We start from the raw sequence: 21,522 nt of genomic DNA on the forward strand, positions 1-21,522 counted from the left end.
TCCAATCCCGCGCCGAATTCAGTCCCGCGGGATTTCAGGATTGTAAGGAGTCAATCCTGCGGGATTAACTTCATTACTTAAATTTTAATGCCAAAGAGAAAAAGTTGTTCTTTTTAGGAAGGGCTAATTTTGTTACTTGAAATAGTAGTTTTCTCGAATCCCGTACATCAATTGTTTTGCACTACAAAGTCAATTCCCAAACATCAAAGAGTTGTGCCAAATGTATAAATAATGTCAAGCTTTTCATTGCTTTCTTCTTTGGAGAAAATCATTGGGCACATTATGTAAGTTTAAGGTTTTGAATGCATTCCTTAAACTTACAGAAGTGCTACAATATTGTATTCTGTATACTCAAGCGAGGGATTTATAAACTGTAATACATTTTTTCTATTTTTCAAAAGCGCAATTTTCGGGATTTTAAATTTTAGTGATAGTTTTTGAAAATATTTATAAATTTTACGCTTTTTCTCAATTGCTGAACTTATAAAAACTGAGACCTCAAACGAGAATACCAATTCAATCTCGATTTTCATATTGTGTTCTTAAATGGTACATCCACCATTCATCATATGAGACACAAAGACGTCTGTGAAAGGCGATTTAAATTTCAGATGATGCTTATTAAAATATTCGTTTTATGAATGGCAAAAGTTGGAAAACGTTTAAATGGAAAAAATTGCAGGATTAAAAATCCACGGGATTGGAATTTGCTCTCAATCGCGCTGGATCAATCCCGAGAAATATCATGCGGGATTCGGGATTGGGATTTCAAACCCTAGTTGTAACACTGTGTTTTGGATCTGTGCAGCATTGATTCACGATGCTGTCAGGTTATTTTTGCCCCAAGTAAAGTATAGTGATGGAATAAAGCTTGGTCATTGGCCAGGTCAAATAATGGACTATGATTTGGCATTTTTGCCTCTACCCTCCTACTGTAGTAAACACCTATGCATGCATTATATACATACATACATATGAAGAGGATACAGGAAATAGGACCAAAATCCAGTCTTCCAATAAAATGAAAATGCAAATTTACCTACTTTCTAATAAAATGAATTTCAAAGGGAAATAAATATGCACCACAAAATAGAATTTAATGTAAGATATATACATACCAAATTTAAATGCTGGTGTGCTACAGACGAAAGCTCATAAACAGCATCCTGTAAATTCTTCTTTTCATTTCCACGAAATATCCTTTCTTGGGATAATTTTATGCTACAATTGAATAAAATTATATTTTAATGATGGAAAAAGTTTGAACACTAGTAATTCATGCCTATATTTTACAGGCTAGTAGCTATGAAACAGCATTACAGTTATAAGCTCTGAAAACAAAAGAAAACTTAGTTACACTCAAGATTTTTAGCTAACACAAAGGTTTTGTTTAAATTTAATCTGAGGAGATAAAAATAATGTAAACTAGAGGATAATAGATTTTTTTTCACGAATGTCCATCCAGAAATTAAAAAGATTAGTACATATTTTCTGTATTTTTATACTTTCATCTCTTAAATGTAGAGAAGAGTTTAATAGGCATTGTTCACCCAAGGCCCTGTCATTTCAGAATTTTCTTGAGGGGGCAGTGCAAATACTCTGTGCATATTATTTAGAAAAACAGCAAAAACTACATCCACACGTTTAAAAATACATTGATGTCTCAAATTCAGGGGGTCAATTGCCTCCACCTGAAACCCTTGGTTTACACATTAAAAAGAAAATTGCAAAAAGTCTTCAGACATCAATGGCGGGTAGTATGACATTTTCATTAGTAGTCAGATGTTTGAAATAGTGGTCTTCTTGTTTTCACTCTTAGTGCTAAACAATGGTTATTACAATGTAACCCCAATTTAACAATTGTCAAGGGACTGGAAAAGTTTATTGTTAAATCAAGGATATCGTTAAATTAAGGAGCATAGACATTCAATGCAGTCAAATCCGAACCAGTGAAATGTATCATTAAATTGAGAAAATCTTTAAATCGAAGTTATACTGTATGTTATTTATTGAATTTAATAATCTTAAATATATTAATAAATGTAAATATTGTAGTTTAAACAATTTATTCGTAAAAGCTCCATCTTGCTTTTGGTGGAGAAGATACTATCAATTACTTAAAGCCTTTTGTACACTTTTATTTAATTTTTTTTACTGACACTTTAAAAAAAAAAAAACATGTGATTTTTTGACTCTTTTTTTTTTTTTAGTTTATAGCTCAGTCAAAGAAGGTAAAAAAATAGGCTTTGTCGCAACTAATTTAGGGAAAGCTGAATTTTTGCAGAATGTTAGCAGACCAAGTATACACTAAAAAAGCACAAAGTCCCGACCCCCACTCCTCTTGCTTTTCTATCCACCCCCTCCGAAACATTGCAAGAGCAGTACTATGATTATACGTTTTTTATGTCGTAACTAATTTAGGGAAAGCCGAACTTTTGCAGGATGTTAGCACATAAAGTATACACTAAAAAAACACTAAGTCCCGACCGCCACTCCTCTTGCTTTCCTCCCCACCCACTCCGAAATATTGCAAGCACAGTACTACAATTATGCACTTTTCATGTAGCAATTAATTAAGAGAAAGCTGATTTTTTGCAGGATATTAGAACTTAAATCATACATTAAGAAACACAAAGTCCCGACCACCCTTTTGCTTCCCCCCCAACCCTTTTGAAACATTGCAAGAGCTGTACTATGATTATGCTTACGGCTCAAAATTAATGATGTTACCGAGGAGTTCCTTGTTTTATTTCACTCCTAACAATATGAGAAACCAGTGGTGTCCAACCTATAGCCCGCTGGCCAAATTCCGCGAAGCTGATCGACGTGGCCTGCTGTTTTTGTGAAATGTTACAAATTGAAGAGTGCGATTAATGACAATGATACAACTTAGGAGCGCAAATATTTAGAAATACATTTCTGGAAAACAGGTTACATTTAACAAAATAAGCATCAAGTAATGATAACAACAATTATTGATTTGCAATTTCCTTTCCTTATCCGTATTTTCCCATTTCAATTAGAAAAGAGTAAAATATTTTGAAATTTTATATGTGCTCTAGCCCGCGAAAACGATTTTAGTATGATCTGCGGCCCTCGGGAAGAAAATATTGGAATGTTGGGGACCACTCTTATAAACAAATTAATATTACATAAACTTTTTATGAAGATAGCTCAGTTTCATCATTTTAATAGCTTAATCATGTACAGAAAACTCACTACAAAAAGTAACTTCAACAAATTGTAGCTTTTTTATCTATACGTCTTGGGAAGAAATGCTTGGACAAAATTTATAGGTAATAATGTAATACAAATACAAAAGTGACGACCAGTAACAGGCTCTGGGCCCAGCTAGACTGGTCCTAGTCAATTTACAATCCCCAGTGAAGATCAATGGCCCTCTTAAAACTGTCTACTCCTTTGCTCATTACCACCTCTTCCGGTAAGCTGTTCCAAGGTTCCACTACCCTGCTAAAATAATAATTTTTCCTAATATCCATGTTAGCCTGAGATTTAAATAGCTTAAAACAATGACCCCTTGTCCTGTTTTCAGTGCTAAACTTTAGCCCCGTAACATCTTTCGTTTTAATAAATTTAAACAGCTGAATCATGTCCCCTCGGTCTCTTCTTTGCTCAAGACTGTACACTTTTAGCCTTCTAAGCCTGGAATCATAATCTAAGTGGGAAAGTCCACTTATTAGCCTTGTAGCCCGCGTTTGAACCCTTTCCAATACATTAATGTCTTTCTTAAGATAAGGAGACCAAAACTGAACAGCATACTCCAAATGGGGTCTTACCAAACTTCTATATAAGGGCAGAAGAACTTCTTTAGATTTATTTGAAATCGATCTATTGATAAACCCAAGTATCTTATTGGCCTTGTTACTAGCAATGCTGCACTGTTGGCTAAACTTTAAATCCTGGCTTATTAAGACCCCCAGATCAGTAACTTTGTCTGCCTGACTAATGACTGAACCTTGCAAATAATAGCTTGTACACTTATTTCCATGCCCTAAATGTAGCACTTGACATTTCCCAACATTAACAGCCATACCCCATTTATCAGCCCACTCCGTAATATGATCTAGATCCTTTTGCAGCTGATTTGCTTGTTCTTCATTTTCTACAGTCCCCATAACTTTGACATCATCAGCAAAACAATTCATGTTCCCAGAAATATTTTTGTGAATATCGTTCATAAAGACAATGAACAAAACAGGCCCCTAACACTGATCCTTGAGGAACCCCGCTTAAGACCTCACTCCAATTAGAATAATTTCCCCTTACAACTACTCTTTGTTTCCTTCCGGTCAGCCAGTTTTTTACCCAAATGAAAGTTTTCCCTCCTATTCCTATATCAGTTAATTTGCTAAGTAGAGCAACATGCGGTACCTTATCGAAAGCTTTTTGAAAATCAATGTAAACAACATCTACAGGCTTCTTATTGTCCAAAGCCATGGTAACTTTGTCATAGAAATGTAATAAATTAGTTGCACAAGATTTACCTTTCCTGAAACCGTACTGAAAACTAGTCAATAGATTATTAGTCTCTAGAAAATTTACTATCTTAATTTTCATCAATGTTTCAAAAATTTTGCAAACCACCGAAGTTAGACTCACAGGTCTATAATTTCCCGCACTCCCTTTAGACCCTTTCTTGAAGAGCGGAGTAATGTTAGCCAGCTTCCAGTCCTCTGGCACTGTCCCCGAATTATAAGAAGCATTGAAAATGTTTGCGATTACATCTGCTAATTCCTCTGCACATTCAACTCAAATTTTCGGATAAATATTATCTGGCCCCGGAGCCTTAGTCTCTTTAATTTTTTTCAAATGAAGTAAAACGTCATCCCTGGAAAATACAAAGTCCTCAAGCTGTACTATAGCTTGTGTCTTGTTGGTGTCAACTGTTGAGATACAGTTATCGTTAAAAACACTCGAAAAAAGTTATTAAGTAATGATAGTCATTTAGTTGAAATGAAGCAACAATATAATGACGGTCACTTTAAGTTTTACCACCATAATGCAATTTTTTGTCACCAAAGTTATAGTTGGTCTGTGTCGCCGATAGTAGTCTAGAAAATAATGTCAATGTTTGGCTATTTAAGCCTTGCACTAAATGAATCAGGAATAGTATATTTCAACTGATTGTTTCGTCGCAGCGGATATTATTAATGTTTAATATGACTTTTTGTTATTATTTTTTAGTCTTTTATAAGGGGTCATCTTCTAATATTTCGTTGGTTTGATCTGAAAATATTGTTACAGTGCATTCCACTACAATGTCCACACATTGACGTGCAATCGAACCAAGCTTTATGACAAATACAGTTTGTAACTCAGAATTTTTTTACAATTGCAAGACATTAGTTGAAAAAGTTCTCTTAGAGCAGAGGTAATCGCCATGCGCTCAGGAGTCAGTCTGTTGATTGAAGTATATTGACAACCCGACTCTTCTGGGGGAAGTTTAAAACCTAACCAAGTTTGAATCTGGTAGTAAACCCTAAAAAGATGTTGACAAGTGGCGTCTGAAGTTGGTGGAAGTTTTAATAAATCAAAATTTGACTTTAGGGACATTTTTGTTATTACTTGTTTATACACAAACTTTTATTCAAACTTGGTTAGGTTTTAAACTTCCAGCAGGAGAATGGTGTTGGCAATATACTTCAAGCAACTGACTGATACCTAAGCTCATGACAACAATCCCTGCTCCAAATGAACTTCTCCTACTAATAATCTTGCAATTGTAGAACGTGTGTTAAAAACTGTAGCTGCCGTAAAGCTGAGTTAGATTGCACGTCTATTTGCAGACAGGGGAATGCACTGTAACAATATTTTTGAACCAAACATTATTCTGTAGACTATCAGCGACACAAACGAACTATAAACTTTTGTAACAAAATATTGCATTTTCATTGTAAAACCTTCAAGTGAAAGTAATTGCATTGATGCTCCATTTCAACTAAATGACTATTGCAGATCATCATTGTATTATTATCTATAAGTTTTGTTCAAACATTTCTTCACAAAACGTAATGATAAAAAGCTGTTTGTTGAGTTTATTTTTTGTTTTTTTGTAGTGAGTTTTTTGTAGGTGATTAAGTTAGTAAAACAGTGAAACTGAGTTATCTACATACAAAGTGTATGTAACATAATTTGCTTATAACAGTGGTCTCCAATCTTTTTCTTCCCATAAGGGCCGCAGATGATACTAAAATCGTTCTTGCGGGCTGGAGCACATATAAAATTTCAAAATGTTTTCCTTTTTTCTAAATGACATCGGAAAATACAAAAAAGGAATGAAAATTGCAAACAAATTTTTCTTATCATTACTTGACGCTTCTTTTGTTAAATGCAACCTCTTTTCCAGAAACGTATCTCTAAATATTTGGCTCCTAAGTTGTACCATTGTCATTAATCGCACTCTTCGAGTTGTAACATTTCAAAAAACAGCAAGCCACGTGAATCAGCTTCGCGGGACGAATTTAGCCCGTAGGCTATAGGTTATACACCACTGGTTTCTCATATTGTTAGGAGTGAAATAAAACATGGAACTCCTCGGTAACATCATTAATTTTTGAGCTGTAAGCGTATAATCATAGTACTGCTCTTGCAATGTTTCGGAAGGGTTGGGGAGATAAGCAAGAGGGGTGGGGGTCGGGACTTTGTGTATTTTCAGTGTATACTTGGTCTGCTAACATCCTGCAAAAATTCAGCTTTCCTTAAATTAGTTGCGACACGAAACCTTTATTGACTGGGCTATTAGTTGCCCTATGGGCCAGTGGCAATGACAAATTTTGCACTTTATTGCTTCATTTTACATGTAAATTGATTCCACATACTAGTTTCTCTGACACCAGAACTGCCTCTCTAGGTAAATTTAATAGATGGTTGCCTGCATTGCAAATGGTGCAAATAGTATGCAAGCAGTTAGAAAATAACTGTGGGATCATGTTTTCTTATGGATTCAGTTGCATTGAAATTAAATTTTAATATAAATTGTTTATTTGAACTAAATAATATTTTGTCCTTATTTTTTTACCTTGCACTTTGATGGATTCTTTTCCCTATTACTCTTAAAAGGAGGAAAATTTTTGAAAGTTTTTAACGTACAAAATAAAAAAGAAGAAGAATGATTGCTCAATCCATTTGCATGGGTGCGACATTTTTACATATATATTTGCTCTTTATTCTTGAAATTTCAAACTTTGGCATTTAACTGCGATATATCTAAGTGCAGGCATATCTGGGATATGTCTAAGAAGGTTCTTCTGCTTTTATATAGGAGTTTAGTAAGACCTCATTTGGAGTATGCTGTTCAGTTTTGGTCGCTTTATCCAAAGAAAGATATTTCTGTATTGGAAAGGGTTTAAAGAAGGGTAACTAGACTAGTAAGGGAACTTTCAGATTTAGATTATGATACCAGACTTAATAGGCTTAATATGTATAGCCTGGAGCAAAGAGTCAGAGGGGACATGAATCAGTTGTTTATATTTATCAAAATGAAAAAATTTTAATGGATTAAATTTTTGCACGGAAAGCAGGACAAGGGGTCATTGTTTTAAGCTATTCAAATCTCAGGCTAACCTGGAAATTAGGAAAAACTACTACTTTAGTTGGGTTGTGGGCACTTGAAACAGCTTATCGGAAGAAGTAGTAATGAGCAAAGGGGTGGATAGCTTTAAGAGGGCCATTGATCATCATTGGGGACTAATAAATTGACTAAGCACCAGCCTAGTTGGGTCCAGAGCCTGCTGCTGGTCGTCACATTTGCATTTGTATTTGTATATTTGAATATAAAGTACAATTATGTATCATAATATAATGTATCAACCTTCTAAAAAACCTTTACTTAAAAAATAATGATTTGTACATGTTGTGCTTGTGACTGTGCAGTGAAATCCACAAGAAGTACAATTCATACCTTTTTTAAATGCAAGAAAACTTCTTAGAAATCTGATACTTTATGTTATGATACAAGATTGGCACTTTGTTCAGTAATTATATTCACACTTTGCTGATTGAAAAAAGATGGTTTCAAACAATATGAAAAAACACATATTGAAGACATACAGAAAAGAAAAAAAAAAAACAAGAATCACCTTACTCATCAAGTCTAAAGGCAAAAACAACCTGCCTTTAGAAGCATTATATGGGATTGCACGTAATAAATTGCATATTCCTTGAGACTTTCCTATATGACTCGCTACATGATCACAATGCACATTTGCTAAACCTGAAATGGAAATAATTTTGAAATCAAACGAGCTACTTAAGTATATAATGTTCAAATGTTTTTGACTAAAAATTATATGTATAGGAGAGTGCTTAATCTTTGCTAATAATAAAGCTGATAGTCTCTCTGTCTGGATGCCTGGAGGATGTCTGGATCTCTATGACTGCACATAGTGCCTAGACCGTTCGGTCGATTTTCATGAAATTTGGCCACAAAGTTAGTTTGTAGCATGGAGGTGTGCACCTCAAAGCGATTTTTTGAAAATTCGATGTGGTTCTTTTTCTATTTCAATTTTAAGAACAAAATTATTGTAAGATAGACGAGTAAATTACGAAATTATAAATATGAAATTATCATAATGTGGAACTGTAAACATGGGCACAAGCCAATTGGTGAGATACGAAATTATCATAACGGGGAACTGTAACATGGGTACAAGCCAATTGGCGAGAAAATTCACCATACATTATTTGTAAATATACAGGCGAACCAAAAGACCTTTTAATTTTTCTATTACGGGCAAAGCCTTGCGAGTACCACTAGTTTCTAATAAAAGGAGCACAGTAGTCTTCAGAGCTCATTTTAAAGCCTAAACAGACTGAACTCTATCCAATTTGTAAAAAATTCTTATGAAATTGAAAAAAAAGGCGGGAGCTGAGCTCCGATGCAAAGTTAGTTTTGTACATATTGTGGGCACTATCTAAACTTACTAATGTGAAAACTGACACTTTTCAGGAGAGTCAAAACAATAATTTTTTTACTGTTATAAACCGGTAGGTACCACCTTTTTGAGTACTGCAGCAAACCATCGAGTTTGAAAAACACTATTCGTGATTTTTCACATTTGTTAGTTTAGCATGGTGCCAACTATATGAGGCAGTGAGAAGCAAAGGGATTTAAGTGGACGTTTTCAAGTTTTGAGAAAATCAAGTTTAAAGTTGCTGGGCTCCGATAGGCTTTCATTGAATTTTTTTTCTAAATCATGCTTGAAAACAGAACCTACCAGGTACTAGTACTATCTCTTTCCCAAAGACAGAGGAAAGTTTCATCTACCTTTTGTACTGGTTATCGCCAAATTTTTAATTTTGCCACTTACAGCCCTCTTCTTCTTCACTGCCTCAGATGTTGTCTATATATTGTCACCTCAGAGCAACAGTATGACATCTTAATCCCACTTACTGTTGCTTTGAAGCGATGACATACTCTAGTCCAACTATAATCTAATTCTTAGGCCCAACATGTTTATGGAGACTGTTTTGTTTATTTTATTTTAATAAAGTATGCTAAGAAATTTGGTGTACCAAGTCTAAAATTGAACAGTAAACATATTTAATAAGTAAAATTAATTAAATTTCACATATTTTTCTTTTCAAGCTTCACTTTTTTCTACTAACTTATAACTGTGTGATTAATATTGCAGGTCAGATGTGAAACACAACTCTTTTCTACCCAAAAAAATTGTTTTGAATACTTTAAGGACAAAAAGAATTCAACTTCAGTAACAATGAACAAAACATGCGTAGCAAAACTGGCTCAAGACATTAGTGTGCAATATGGATGATGAATGTTACAGTGTATACCGTTGACCATGGAGGCGAAAATCATGCCAGCATGGGATGGCAATGCATAGCATAGCATAAGTCGCTGGCTTTGCTTCTTCATGCAAATCTGGACATAGCTTTCACAAAGTTTGGTCAAATTGCTGTAAACTGACGATTTTGACGAGCTAAGCGCCCTTAGTCCTCTTGCTGCATTCCTGACTTTACATATAAACAGAATGCTACTTATAATCATATGGAAGAACCCTCCCCCAGGCCAGGATTTATGAAAATTGTGGCGTTGTCTGGGGGGGGGGTCAATTTTCGGACCCCCTCAACAGAATCTGTAGGATCCTTCCCTAGAGGACCAGCAGTGCATGTTTGCAATGTAAAGAAACCCTTAGAGCAATTTCTTGGACCCCTAACAGACAAGCCCCACGCCCCTGCACTGCGAGTACGCAGATTTGGGCCTGTTTTCCCCCCCCCCTCTAAATATGTATTACTTTTTTAAAGTTTTCAAAGCATTTTACAGTAAGCAGTCAACTTTTTTTTTTGGGGCGGGGAGGGGGCGGTGGGTACTTTTTTACATTGAAGGTTTAGTTGGTACACTTGGTTTGGAGACTTGTTTACTTTCTGCTTTTTTTAAATAGAAACTTTATTGAAAGGGATTGGCAATATTTAAAACTATATGGCAACTATAGAATTTAGTAATTGAAGTTATTGTGTTTTGCCAACTACCAAATTTTTAGTTTGCAATAGTGATAATTAAATTAAAATTGCCATAAATAAAAAAAATTCCAGGTGTACTAGGTATTTTAAACAGAAAAGTACCATTTTTTGAAATAAATAAGTTTATTACTAATTGTGTACTTCTTAGTCCCCAATTATAAATCAGATTTCATTTTTTTAAATTTCATCTCTACATAGTATAAAATGAAGTCCCCAAAAAGCGTCTGTGTCTTTGAACTCGTAAAAACTCGAGAAGTACCACCGGCCCGATTTGGCTGAAATTTTCACAGTTTGTTCCTTTAAGTCCCTGAAAAGGTTTGCAGACCAGTTTGAATAAAATTTGATGAATAGTTCTTTTTTTATTCCAATTTACCTCCAATTTTCACATAAATTCTCAAATATGAGGGTGAAAAATTACTTGCACATATTAATATTACATATCGTTAGAAAGGGTAGCATTTTCCACGTTCTACGCAATTTGTTTCAATGAACTTTATTACGGCGGGAGTTATTTGCGTTTTTAGCTCGAATTTTTTTTAGGCTTAGCTGAAATTTAGGCACTACTTTCTTCATTGAATAAATCAATAAAAAGTGAAGGAATAGTCCCACAGCATTCTTTTTGGTGCCATTGGAAAAAGCAAACTTTTTTTACTCCAGATCTAACTCGACCTATGGTCGAAAAAATAAGCTTTTATCTCAAAAGGAAACAAAGTTACAAGCCCTTTTAAATCAAGTTTAAGAAATCCTCGATTCCATTCAAATTGTGAACCATTTTCTTTCGCATTTTAATTCCTTAAACTTATTTTATTTTGTGTTTCCATGGTTGCGCATTTTAAAGCCATCTTTCTGGATTTAATTTTTTAAAAGTATTTTAATATCAGTCTTCATTGTTTGGAAGGGAAATCATGATGTTTTTTTATTTATTTTTTACGCCTGATTGTTGAATATACATCACTTGACACAATTTTTGTTTTCAAGGTAAACCGAGCAAAGCCGGGCAACGCAGTTAGTTATAGATAAAATTCAATAGCAGTAATATCACAACATAAACATTTTCAATAATAAATATTTCAGATTAAAAATTAGTCATACCAAAGGCTTGCAAAATCAAAAAAATATACAGGAACTACCGAATTATCACAATACTCCTTCAAGTTCTTTAACTGTAAGAAAAGGCTTGTCATTCAGAAGACTTTCCTAAAAACATTTATAATCTCTCATTAGTTATTTATCTTTAATGACAAATGAGGCAATGAGAAGCGAAGGGATGTACATGCCAAAATAAAAAATTTAGAGAAAACCAGTACCAATGGAAGACAAACTTTTCCTCTGTGATTCGGGACAAGAAATAGTATTACAGTAACCCTGGCCGGAGCAGCTATACAGCGTGATTTAGAAAAAAAATTCAATGAAAGCCTACCAAGGACTGCAACTTTAAATGTGTTTTACTTAAAAGTTGAAAATGTCCACTTACATTACTTTGCTTCTCACTGCATCAAATAATCTTTTCAGATTACTTTGTCTCGATCAAAAGTTTGCTTGTAAATGAAAAAACCATTCTTAAAAAAAATTAGCAAGCATTTCACTTTGTTCAAGTTTTCAGAATTTAGTACAGTCAAACTTGCTTATAACTAGTCCTGACTTAATGAGAACACGGCTTTAACAAGGATATCAGGAAACTTTTGTTAGTACAGTGTTAAGTCTATGGGAGCATAACCCCTTTTAACAAGCGAAATTCGCTTAAATCAAGCAATATTTTTTCTGTTTCATAAAATTTTCCTTGACGATCAGCATAGTGATGAGTTGTTAATCCTCAGAGAAAGTGATGGTGACATTTATTTTTTTAATTTGTGCGTAATAGAAGCATTTAAAAATTATCTATTTGTTGAAGTCAATGTTATTGATTTGGAGGTTCTTTTTTTCTGAGGATATTGTAGCTCAAATTCGAGCTAATGCAAATGGATAAAATAATAGAAGAGATGAATATAACGACAAATACCATGAAGAAATGAACCTGAGCAATCCTCAACATAATCAATAACTTTTCATGTGCATAAAAATTTCAAATGCTTCTTGAAGCCAGCAATGCAAATGACGACTTTTATCCATAAAATATTCCTCTCAAACACAAGAAAGAGAGAGTAAGACAGTTCAAAACCAGCTCCTTCGGTACTTCAATAGTAGTACAGAAATAAAAAACAAGCAAAGCACATATTTTATGGTTCTTTAGAATATAGTTTTTAGATTTATAAATTTATTTTTTCACAAATTCATTTTTTATGAACACTGTCTTGAAAAAAGCAAATAGCACGGTCCCTTCTCACTCGTTATCGGAAAGTTCGATTGTATTAGTACATAACAGATTGATATAATATTTCAGTTTTAAAATTTTCTAATTTATTCTAAATGCAATATAGATATCATTAAAAGTTTTGTTAATACTAATCAAATGAACGCACTATATGCTGTTTTTCTAAGCACATATTTAGGATACGAAACTGGTAATAATTATTGAGGAATGCTTTGTTCCATAAATTTTAATTCTATTATTTGTTCTGAATAATTTTATGAGCTATTTAGCAAAACAAATAAATAGAAGGCAATCATCATTTTATATTATAAATTTCACTTAAATCACACATAAATTTTACCCTTATATACTTACACGACTAGATATAAGGCGATGAAACCAAGATTTTGACAGATTATGTTTTTCCAACACCTGCCAAAGTAGAAACAAAATATACATAGAGCAATGCATGAGATAAACACTGAAGTTTTCATAGCTACAATCAGTAATCAAATAACTAATGAAATACAAAGCAAAACCAAAATGGGAAAGAATAATAAAACACCTGCTTCTTCAAGAGCCCTTTCTTTAAGGTTGAGTGAGCTGAGACAGCTAGAAAGTTAAGGTAGCAAACAGAGCAAAATGTGTAATAGCCACCTCAACTCAAATGAAAAAGAGACTTAGCTTCAAGGATTAATCTAAATGTATAATTAGCAAGGTTGTAACCAGAAAAAGATTTCAGGGAGGGTTTTTAAAACTTTCATGCAGAGCTTTGTACTATTAGTGCCAATATTCAAGTTGTCGAGTTATCTATTATGAAAGCATTTTATGCATTTAATATACATATGAAAGATATTTGAGTTTTGGAACAATATTTTTTGGAAATTTTTAAATATAAACGAACAATTAAATGTTAAACCGAACTTTTCGGGGGGGGGGGTGAACCTTAAGACCCCCCCTTTGTATAAAGCCCTGATAATTAGCATTACTCATCTTGGTTTTGCTTTGTAACTGATTCTCAAAGGGTGTCAACAGAATCTCAGGCAATGTTTCCCAAGTCCTTGATTTCCAGCAACTTTCTTGGATACCACACTACAAAAAAGGAGTGTGGCCTAAAACGTCAGCAGCTGATGTTACAACACTACGCTTCACCCGTCCAAGTAGACTTTACATTCGCAACTATAGCTTTTTCATCAGGGATATAGCTCCCCAAACATTAATTAAGGTCTATTAATTCACCGAAGATTGGATTCGTTAAATGGCAATCCAATAACCTGCTACAGGTGTCAGCGGTGATGGTTTTAAACTTTTCTGAGAAAACAAGATTCAAATCTTCATAAATGCATTGCTTGGCCAGGGCCTGATTACCGCACAGGCCTAGTAGTCCTGGGCCTGGGGCCCCTTCTTCCTAAGGGGCCCCAAATTATTTAAAGAATTATGCATAACATTGCAACTATACAAAAAATACACACATTTTTAAAATAATAGTCTTCAGGGGGCCTCAAAATTATTGTGGGCTTTGGGCCTCACTTTTAGTTAGTCGGGCTCTGTGCTTGGCGACTTTTACAGATTGTGTTTACCCTAACAAACCTGTCTACCCCTTGCTGTGTCCTCTGTCAAACTGTAACAAAGAAGCTTCTTTAGCATGCGCTGATAAGAAGTGTCGGCGGATTTAGTTGTCAAACGCCTCTGAGCCGAAGAGTGAAAACGTCACGATCGCATGAACTTTAAAATTCTTTTTTTTTTAATTCTTACCGTATCGCAAAACTTTGTCCACAAATGATGTTCAGATGCTTTATTCTATCATATAAAAATAAAATTTCAAAACCAAATCCTTTTCCTATAAAAAATGAATTTAAGCAGCTGAAACAGGTCACCTTCTTTGCAAGACCAGATGTGAGCAGATATGAGAATGTAATTTTTAATTCCTGAGGGCTGTTGATATTAGCCGCATCCTTGGTAAATTATTTTTACAATAGAAATGTGGTACAAATACCCAAGCTGAGTTCAGGGATGCCTTGATGGGAGGTCCCAGGAGGTCATTGTGACCTCCTAAAAATTTTCCTTATTCAGCAAATTTGGTCTCACAATTTGGCAAGATTATCATCATTCAGCAGGAATTTGAAGTTACATTCGGCAAAAATATAACCACTCGGTGAAACTTAAGAGTTCCATAAGGCAAAATTATCATCAATCGGTGAAATTTAAAGTTCTATTTTGCAAATTGAGACCCTCCTAAAAACTTAAGTTCAGGGTGCTAAGTTTAAATGTTCAGGAGGGAGGGGGGAGATCAGGGTTTGAAGCAAATTGATTTTGTGGAATTGTACTTACTTTAGAAAGGTTCCCAAGCAACTGGATGTTCTGGAGGATTCCCCTGTATCAGAGAAGGAACATTATTCAAAAGTGGACATAATTCTGTGAATAAACAGGTGATGTTAGAAACTTGGTCAGTATTTTGAGATATTTTTCTTTTCTTTTTTTTTTTTTTTTTTTGCATAAAAAAATGTTGTCATACCTATAAAGATTCATTTTTAGCAGTAACAATTCTACCTAAACTCCTTTTAACAGCATGCTTTTGGAGGTCATTGATGCTTTTGCAAAATTTAAAAAAATCTTGAGACTAAAATCTATGAAACAGCCACTTTTACGAATGAAACATTGTGTTAGGCACTCCTGATTTTTCTCCTAGAGGGCCATGCCGAGAAAGCCTGCCATTTAGGGGATAAGAAGTCCCCTAATTAATAAGAAGCCACCAACTTCTTAAAGGCAATTTCCCCATGCCTTGAAGAAGTTGGTGTATTTACATACATGTGGAAGTGGCTTTTTTTTGTCTTTTGATACAATATACATTGAATATACATCAGAGAGGCCCCAAAGTGGGCAGGAGGTGCCAAAAAGTGTCCAAGGTATCAAATCTATGTTGTTAATGAAACCAAAAGATGCAAAAATAAATCATAAAATCTTACCCAGTTTCAGTTATTCTATGTCAATAAAAATAAGAAATGAGATTGCCACAAGCCCGGATCTACAAATTTTAGCCCCCCCCCCCTCCCCTGAAAATATCACCAGAACCTCTTACCGCCCAATAAATTGATCACACTAGATTGGGACGTCGGCCCCTCAGTGCTCTGTTCCCTCCCCCGCAGCACTACGTTGTCTGTGGATACACAGATCTTAGCATGGGTTGGCACTATATCTCTATATTAAAAATCCCAAAATTCTTTCAGCATGGAAATAATACCTAAGTGGGAACCTTGCACCTACATACTTTCCAATTCTTATCATAAAATTATAAAAATGTGCATTCTATCCATCTCTATGTCATACAACATATAAATAAATAGGGGTGCCGTGAGAAAATTCTAACTCTTTAAAGGATGTTTTGATTTGGGAAAAGTGTTTCAACTAGTGATGTGCCGGATCATTAATGTCAAGATCCGCGGATATGGATACGGAGATGGATCATTAGTGTCAAGATCCGCTGATACAGATCTCAAAATTTTTTTACCCAATTCAACTATCCAAGTGTAAAATTTGTTACGGAAGGTATTCCCGTCAGAATAATGGCAGTTTCTTCAAAAAATGTCAACAGTGGCAAAAATATAATCAAGACTATGATTCACTCTTTACTGAAATCTCCGTTAAAATTGAGAGAGAGCTGGAAGGAATGAGTCAACGCTGCATTAATACTTAGATGGAATGTGATAAATTATTTCTAGCTTACTCGGTAGATGTAGGATACAGGAGCAAGAGTGTAAAGCCGTACTGGACAGGCTAGAAATAATTTTTCTCATTTTATTTCAGCATAAATGCAGAGCTGACCCATTCCACTGAACTTCTCCGACCGACGAAATACAGAGTCGGAAACGCCTTTACAAACAGTAAATAGATAATTTAGTCTCACGTTTTTTAAAGGATGCCGAGAAAAAAAAAGAAGAATAACAGAAGCCCCAAATCAATAACAAAAACTAATATTAAATTAAAAATTAAAAAAACAAAACATGTCCAGAGAGCCGACTTCATATTAAGATAAATTTTGCGGGTCAGAACACACATTTGTTAACAAATATGAACTGACAGCAGGTAAAAAATTTAAATCATTGAGCTTTTTCTCCTTATCTTCCGACTATGAAATCGCTACCAATCACGCGTATAAAGGCTTCAAATTGCCTTTAAAATTTACTTAACAAGATTATAGTTCCTACTGTATATATTGGAAGTTTCAAATAAATATCAAACGCAGAAAACTTCGTTCTTTCAATTAGGGTCAACATTTTTAACGTACGGGTAAATTTTTACTACACTAATTTTGAAAAACGTTAAATCGGTTTTTAATTAATATCTCCGGTAATTAAAGTTCTACAAAAACGAGGCCAAGCTAAGAACACTTTCGATCCAGTCACCTTTTGAACGAAAAATGAACTATCGAAATCGGTTCATCTGTTTAGGAGCTACGATGCCACAAAAAGACACACTGATACACACTTTTAAAACTTATTTCCCCTTCCTTTTTGCAACGGGGGGAGGGGGGGGGACGGTACAGATTGGCTTCTGAAATAATACCTTATAATTTAAATTGGGAATAAAACCTAATTTAAATGGAATTTAGGAGTTTTTTATTCAAATATTTAAAAAATTTTAGAATAGAAATGATCCGTTTAAGATCCGTCAAAAAAGTAACGGATATGGATACCGATCTTTATTTTCCCTTGGATATCCATGGATATGGATATCTGGAACATCACTAGTTTCAACCCCCCTTCACCCCCAACAAAAACTTTTGAAATGATGGACTTGAACAATGTTTTCATGAGTGAGGCAGTATGAAAACGCATTATACACAATGCAAGCAAAATATAAATTATTTTATACCAAATTAAAAAAAAAAAAAACAATAAAATAAGTGGTTAAGGTTTTGTCCTTTTATAATTTCCTCTTTACTTTTCTTAACATAAAATTGATGCCTTTGCACGTATTTAAACAATTTTTTTCGTAATTCTCAGTTTATTTAATTTTTTAATCAACATTTCTTTTCTTCATAAATTTTATCATTTTATTTTAATTAAAAAGGAATTCAACACAAAAATAAAGACTACATTTATTCACTCAAGCAAACAAAACAAACAGAATGCTGGCACTTACTTTAAAAGTATTTTCTAAAGCATTTTTCCAAAATTTAAATCTCATCTCTCCAATAGAAACTGTTGATACCATATCTCTAATCTAAAATAAAATGGGAAAAATGATAAATTACATCAGATGATTGGCAGCACAGCTTGGAACTTGGTTAGCACTTGGAACAGTTTACCCCAAGAGGCGGTAACAAGCAAGGGAGTGGATAGCTTTAAGAGGGACATCGATCTTCATTGGGGACTTATAAACTCACTAGGATAAGTCTAGCTGGGAACAGAGCCTTTTGCTGGTCGTCGCATTTGTATTTATATTAGGAGAGTTCAACTGTATGTTTGGATGACGAAACTAAGTACCCCCCATTTGCAAATTTTTCCAATGAATTTTTAGGGGGGGGGAGATATCAAAAGACACTCCTATTTCGGCGTAAAAATATGAATTTTCAAAGCACCCCCCCCCCCCCTGATCTAGCTACTACAGAATTTTTCGTACAGCTAGATTATTTACCAGTGCCATTCTGCATACGTTTTGTTCATACTTTGAAGAATTCTCTAAAAAATACCTGTGGATTCAGTAAAAATGGTGTTTAAACCTTTTATTTTTATGCCTAGAAATTTTATCCGCCTTCTTGTGTGAAGATTTAAATTATCTCATGCATATGAACCTCCTTTAAAAAGCAAACCTCTCAATTTGTGAAGAAATTGCTTTCTCTGAATTTATTTGCATACCTTAGTCAGGGGCGTGCACAGGGGGGGGGGGGACCTGTTGGCCCGGGCCCAAGCCTGAAAGGCCAATATTTTTAAAATGAGTGGTGAAATTTTTTGTCGGGATGTTAGGTAAGCAATATGGAGGTTAGCCCGGGCAAGTCATTTGTGACAGGTCCTAAAATCTGTGTACGTCCCTGACGATAGTCGATGATGTAGGAAATTGATGCAATATATCCCATGCATGTTAAACTGTGGCTCAGTGGAAGTGCTAGTTTATGTTCAACTCCACCTTTCATTCCTTCAGTAGATAAAATGAGTACTAAGCAGGGCCGACGAGAGGCCTGTGTCAGCCTAGTTAGAAACTTGGGAAAACAGACTTTGGAGGGGCCTGGTCAAGAGTTGAGTGTAGTTTAAGTTTTATAAGTTTCATGGAACGAAGGGGGGTGACCAAACTGAGAAGGGGCTGTGGTAATTCGCATACTTATGAACTAAACACTGCGGTTCCGTGTTCGGTTGACCGCCTAACTGGAACTATGCCTTGTAACCTAGAGCCCTGAGTCACAAAAACTGAGACGAGTACAGTTAATGACACCAAAATTACACGTTCTCATGCTTAATGAAAAGGGAAATTCTCAATTTTTTGAATGATAATTCAAACTTCTAACAAGTGACAAAATACAATCATGCACACTTGACTCGGCTGCAATTTTTCTTGGCAATGGGACCAAGTGAAGGAACTACTCTCCAGTGCGGTGTCTGAATTTTGGGTCAAAAAGAATGAATCCTTAAAATGAACGAACCTGTTCGTTCACTTAAAAAATGATTGACCGTTTTAATATACGACGAGCAATTTGAAACGTTGTAATTGATGCACTTGTGATAAAATCACTTTTTAAAAAAAAATTACGTTCATCTTCAAATTCTTAACTCTCAATCAATCTCAAATTTTCTTTTTCTCAGTACAGAACAATGTATTCATTTTGAACCTTTTTAATTTCTGCTTCATTCCCCATTTTTCTTAAACCGTTGCAGTTCATTTGCGATTTTCTGATCTATCCATTAGTAATGTTTTGTGTAACTTGTTTGGGCTACTAACAAAATGTATACTAACCCATGTACCATTAGCAAACACAAATTTATATGATTTTAAAACTATACATTTTCTATACACTATTCAGGGGTTTTAAAATGATTCAATTATTACATGCATATAAACCCTTCTTCAAACCAGCAATTCTGGGAGTTTTGTTAAAGATGGTAAATTTCTCACTGATTTCGTAATTATCACTGCACATGAAAACATGTAAACGCACCCAAAAAATTGCGCTTACCTAATTTATTTTGCACACTATAGTATATTCTATAAATTACTGCATACCTCATACCTGAGATATTTCTGCATTGAAGGCTCGTATCACAATAGCAGCGCTTCTGACAGCAGAATCCGAAAGCAGAAGACTGCACAAATAATTTTCGTAATCATATTTTCTGCAAGAGAATATCAAAAAGGAAGGTGTCTCAAACTATTCGTTGAAAAAAAAAACAATAAAACATGAAGTAAAGTTTTGCTTAAAAAAACACACACACACATACACACAAGACATAGCTATTGCGGCAAACATTTATAAAACCTTGCACCTTACAGTTTCCCGGCAGTATTGATAAGGAAATAACTCTTTGGTCGAAAGATTTCTATTAGAGTTTGAATTAAGTACAGATCCTAAGCGAAATTTGTAGTTTCTAAATTTTAAAATACAATTTAAATTAAAAACAAAGCAATTAGATGACACTCTCATGGAAGCTGCCATGATTTTTTCTTTGTTTATGTTTACAGCCGAATGTGGTTTCCGTTCTTCCAGGGTGCATTCGGAAACGCGGATCGGTCGCCTCGGTGCAACCGCAAGCGTTCGGAAACGCTTGCGGTGGAACCGCTGACGTCACTTAACCGCGTTCGGAAACACTGCGGTTGTTTTCTGGCGGTCGACTTGGTAGCAACCTGTGGCACCGCTGTCTGGAAGCGGTTAGCGAGATCACAAACGTCACAAAGTCTGTGTTGGCCAATCCGGTCGTGTTTCATGTTTTGATCGTAACGCACGTGACTTGCCTACTATGAAAGTTACGCGTTGATTGGAGTGTCGTTTGCTGCTGAATTAGAACTACCGCGGTTTAACCACGAGCGTTCGGAAACACAGCTGTTCTACCGGAATTCCTAGAGAAATTCCAAATACGTCATAACCACACCGGACTAACCACGCGGTGTAACCGATGGATCGTTTCCGAACGCAGCCCAAATGACAAATTCTCTTATTAAATTAAAAGTGAAGTAAAAGAGGAAATGTGAATTGTATTAAAGATGATATGAGCGTAGCTATTTTAAAAATTGATTTCAATGCGAATTTTATTCAAACGTGAAAAATCTTTTCTTGCGGTATTAGAACCGAACTATTGATATCTTGATCCTACTATGGTAGTCTTCAGCTTGTAACAAAGAGGAGTCTAAACATAGTGAACGACCCTTCACTCATCTGGTATTTCATTGGTTAAAATCCATTACGTCACAAATCAAAATATAATATCAGCACAAAAACGAAGCGTAGACGGTATTTTAAAAAAACGTTTTTTTTTTTGTTTGTTTTTTTGAGCAATCACGATTGCTTATTCACCAAATTCCAAGCCACGCTTCCTCTTTTGAACACTAGGTGGCAGGGCTGCACGGGGTCACTCAAAACTTCCGGCGGAAGTCTTATTTGTATTGCTTCTTACGACGAATTGCTCTGTTTACGTATCTGTAATTTGATTGAATTTTTTAAATTAATCATGAATTTCAAAGGCGCAAAATTTTCGTAAAAAGAGGGGATGTTGTTCTGCTTTCGGGTACAGCATGAGGACAGGAGC

General features: G+C 34.9%; 1 protein-coding gene across 1 annotated transcript in view; it reads right to left on the bottom strand.

Annotated features, from left to right (window-relative positions):
- The window catches only part of LOC129230234 (NADH dehydrogenase (ubiquinone) complex I, assembly factor 6-like), a 29,402-nt gene extending 8,965 nt beyond the window's left edge, over positions 1-20,437 (bottom strand). The window contains exons 1-7 of the mRNA XM_054864634.1: positions 20,266-20,437; positions 20,013-20,115; positions 17,933-18,013; positions 15,128-15,164; positions 8,105-8,233; positions 4,518-4,521; positions 1,119-1,221 (exon numbers count right to left, since the gene is read on the bottom strand). Of these exons, the coding sequence (XP_054720609.1) occupies positions 1,119-1,221; positions 4,518-4,521; positions 8,105-8,233; positions 15,128-15,164; positions 17,933-18,013; positions 20,013-20,115; positions 20,266-20,435 (627 nt within the window). The 5' untranslated portion in view covers positions 20,436-20,437. The remainder of the gene's footprint in view (positions 1-1,118; positions 1,222-4,517; positions 4,522-8,104; positions 8,234-15,127; positions 15,165-17,932; positions 18,014-20,012; positions 20,116-20,265) is intronic.
- Positions 20,438-21,522: the final 1,085 nt, after the last annotated feature.

This window comes from Uloborus diversus, chromosome 9 (assembly GCF_026930045.1).
Source record: "Uloborus diversus isolate 005 chromosome 9, Udiv.v.3.1, whole genome shotgun sequence".
NCBI classification, from domain to species: domain Eukaryota; kingdom Metazoa; phylum Arthropoda; class Arachnida; order Araneae; family Uloboridae; genus Uloborus; species Uloborus diversus.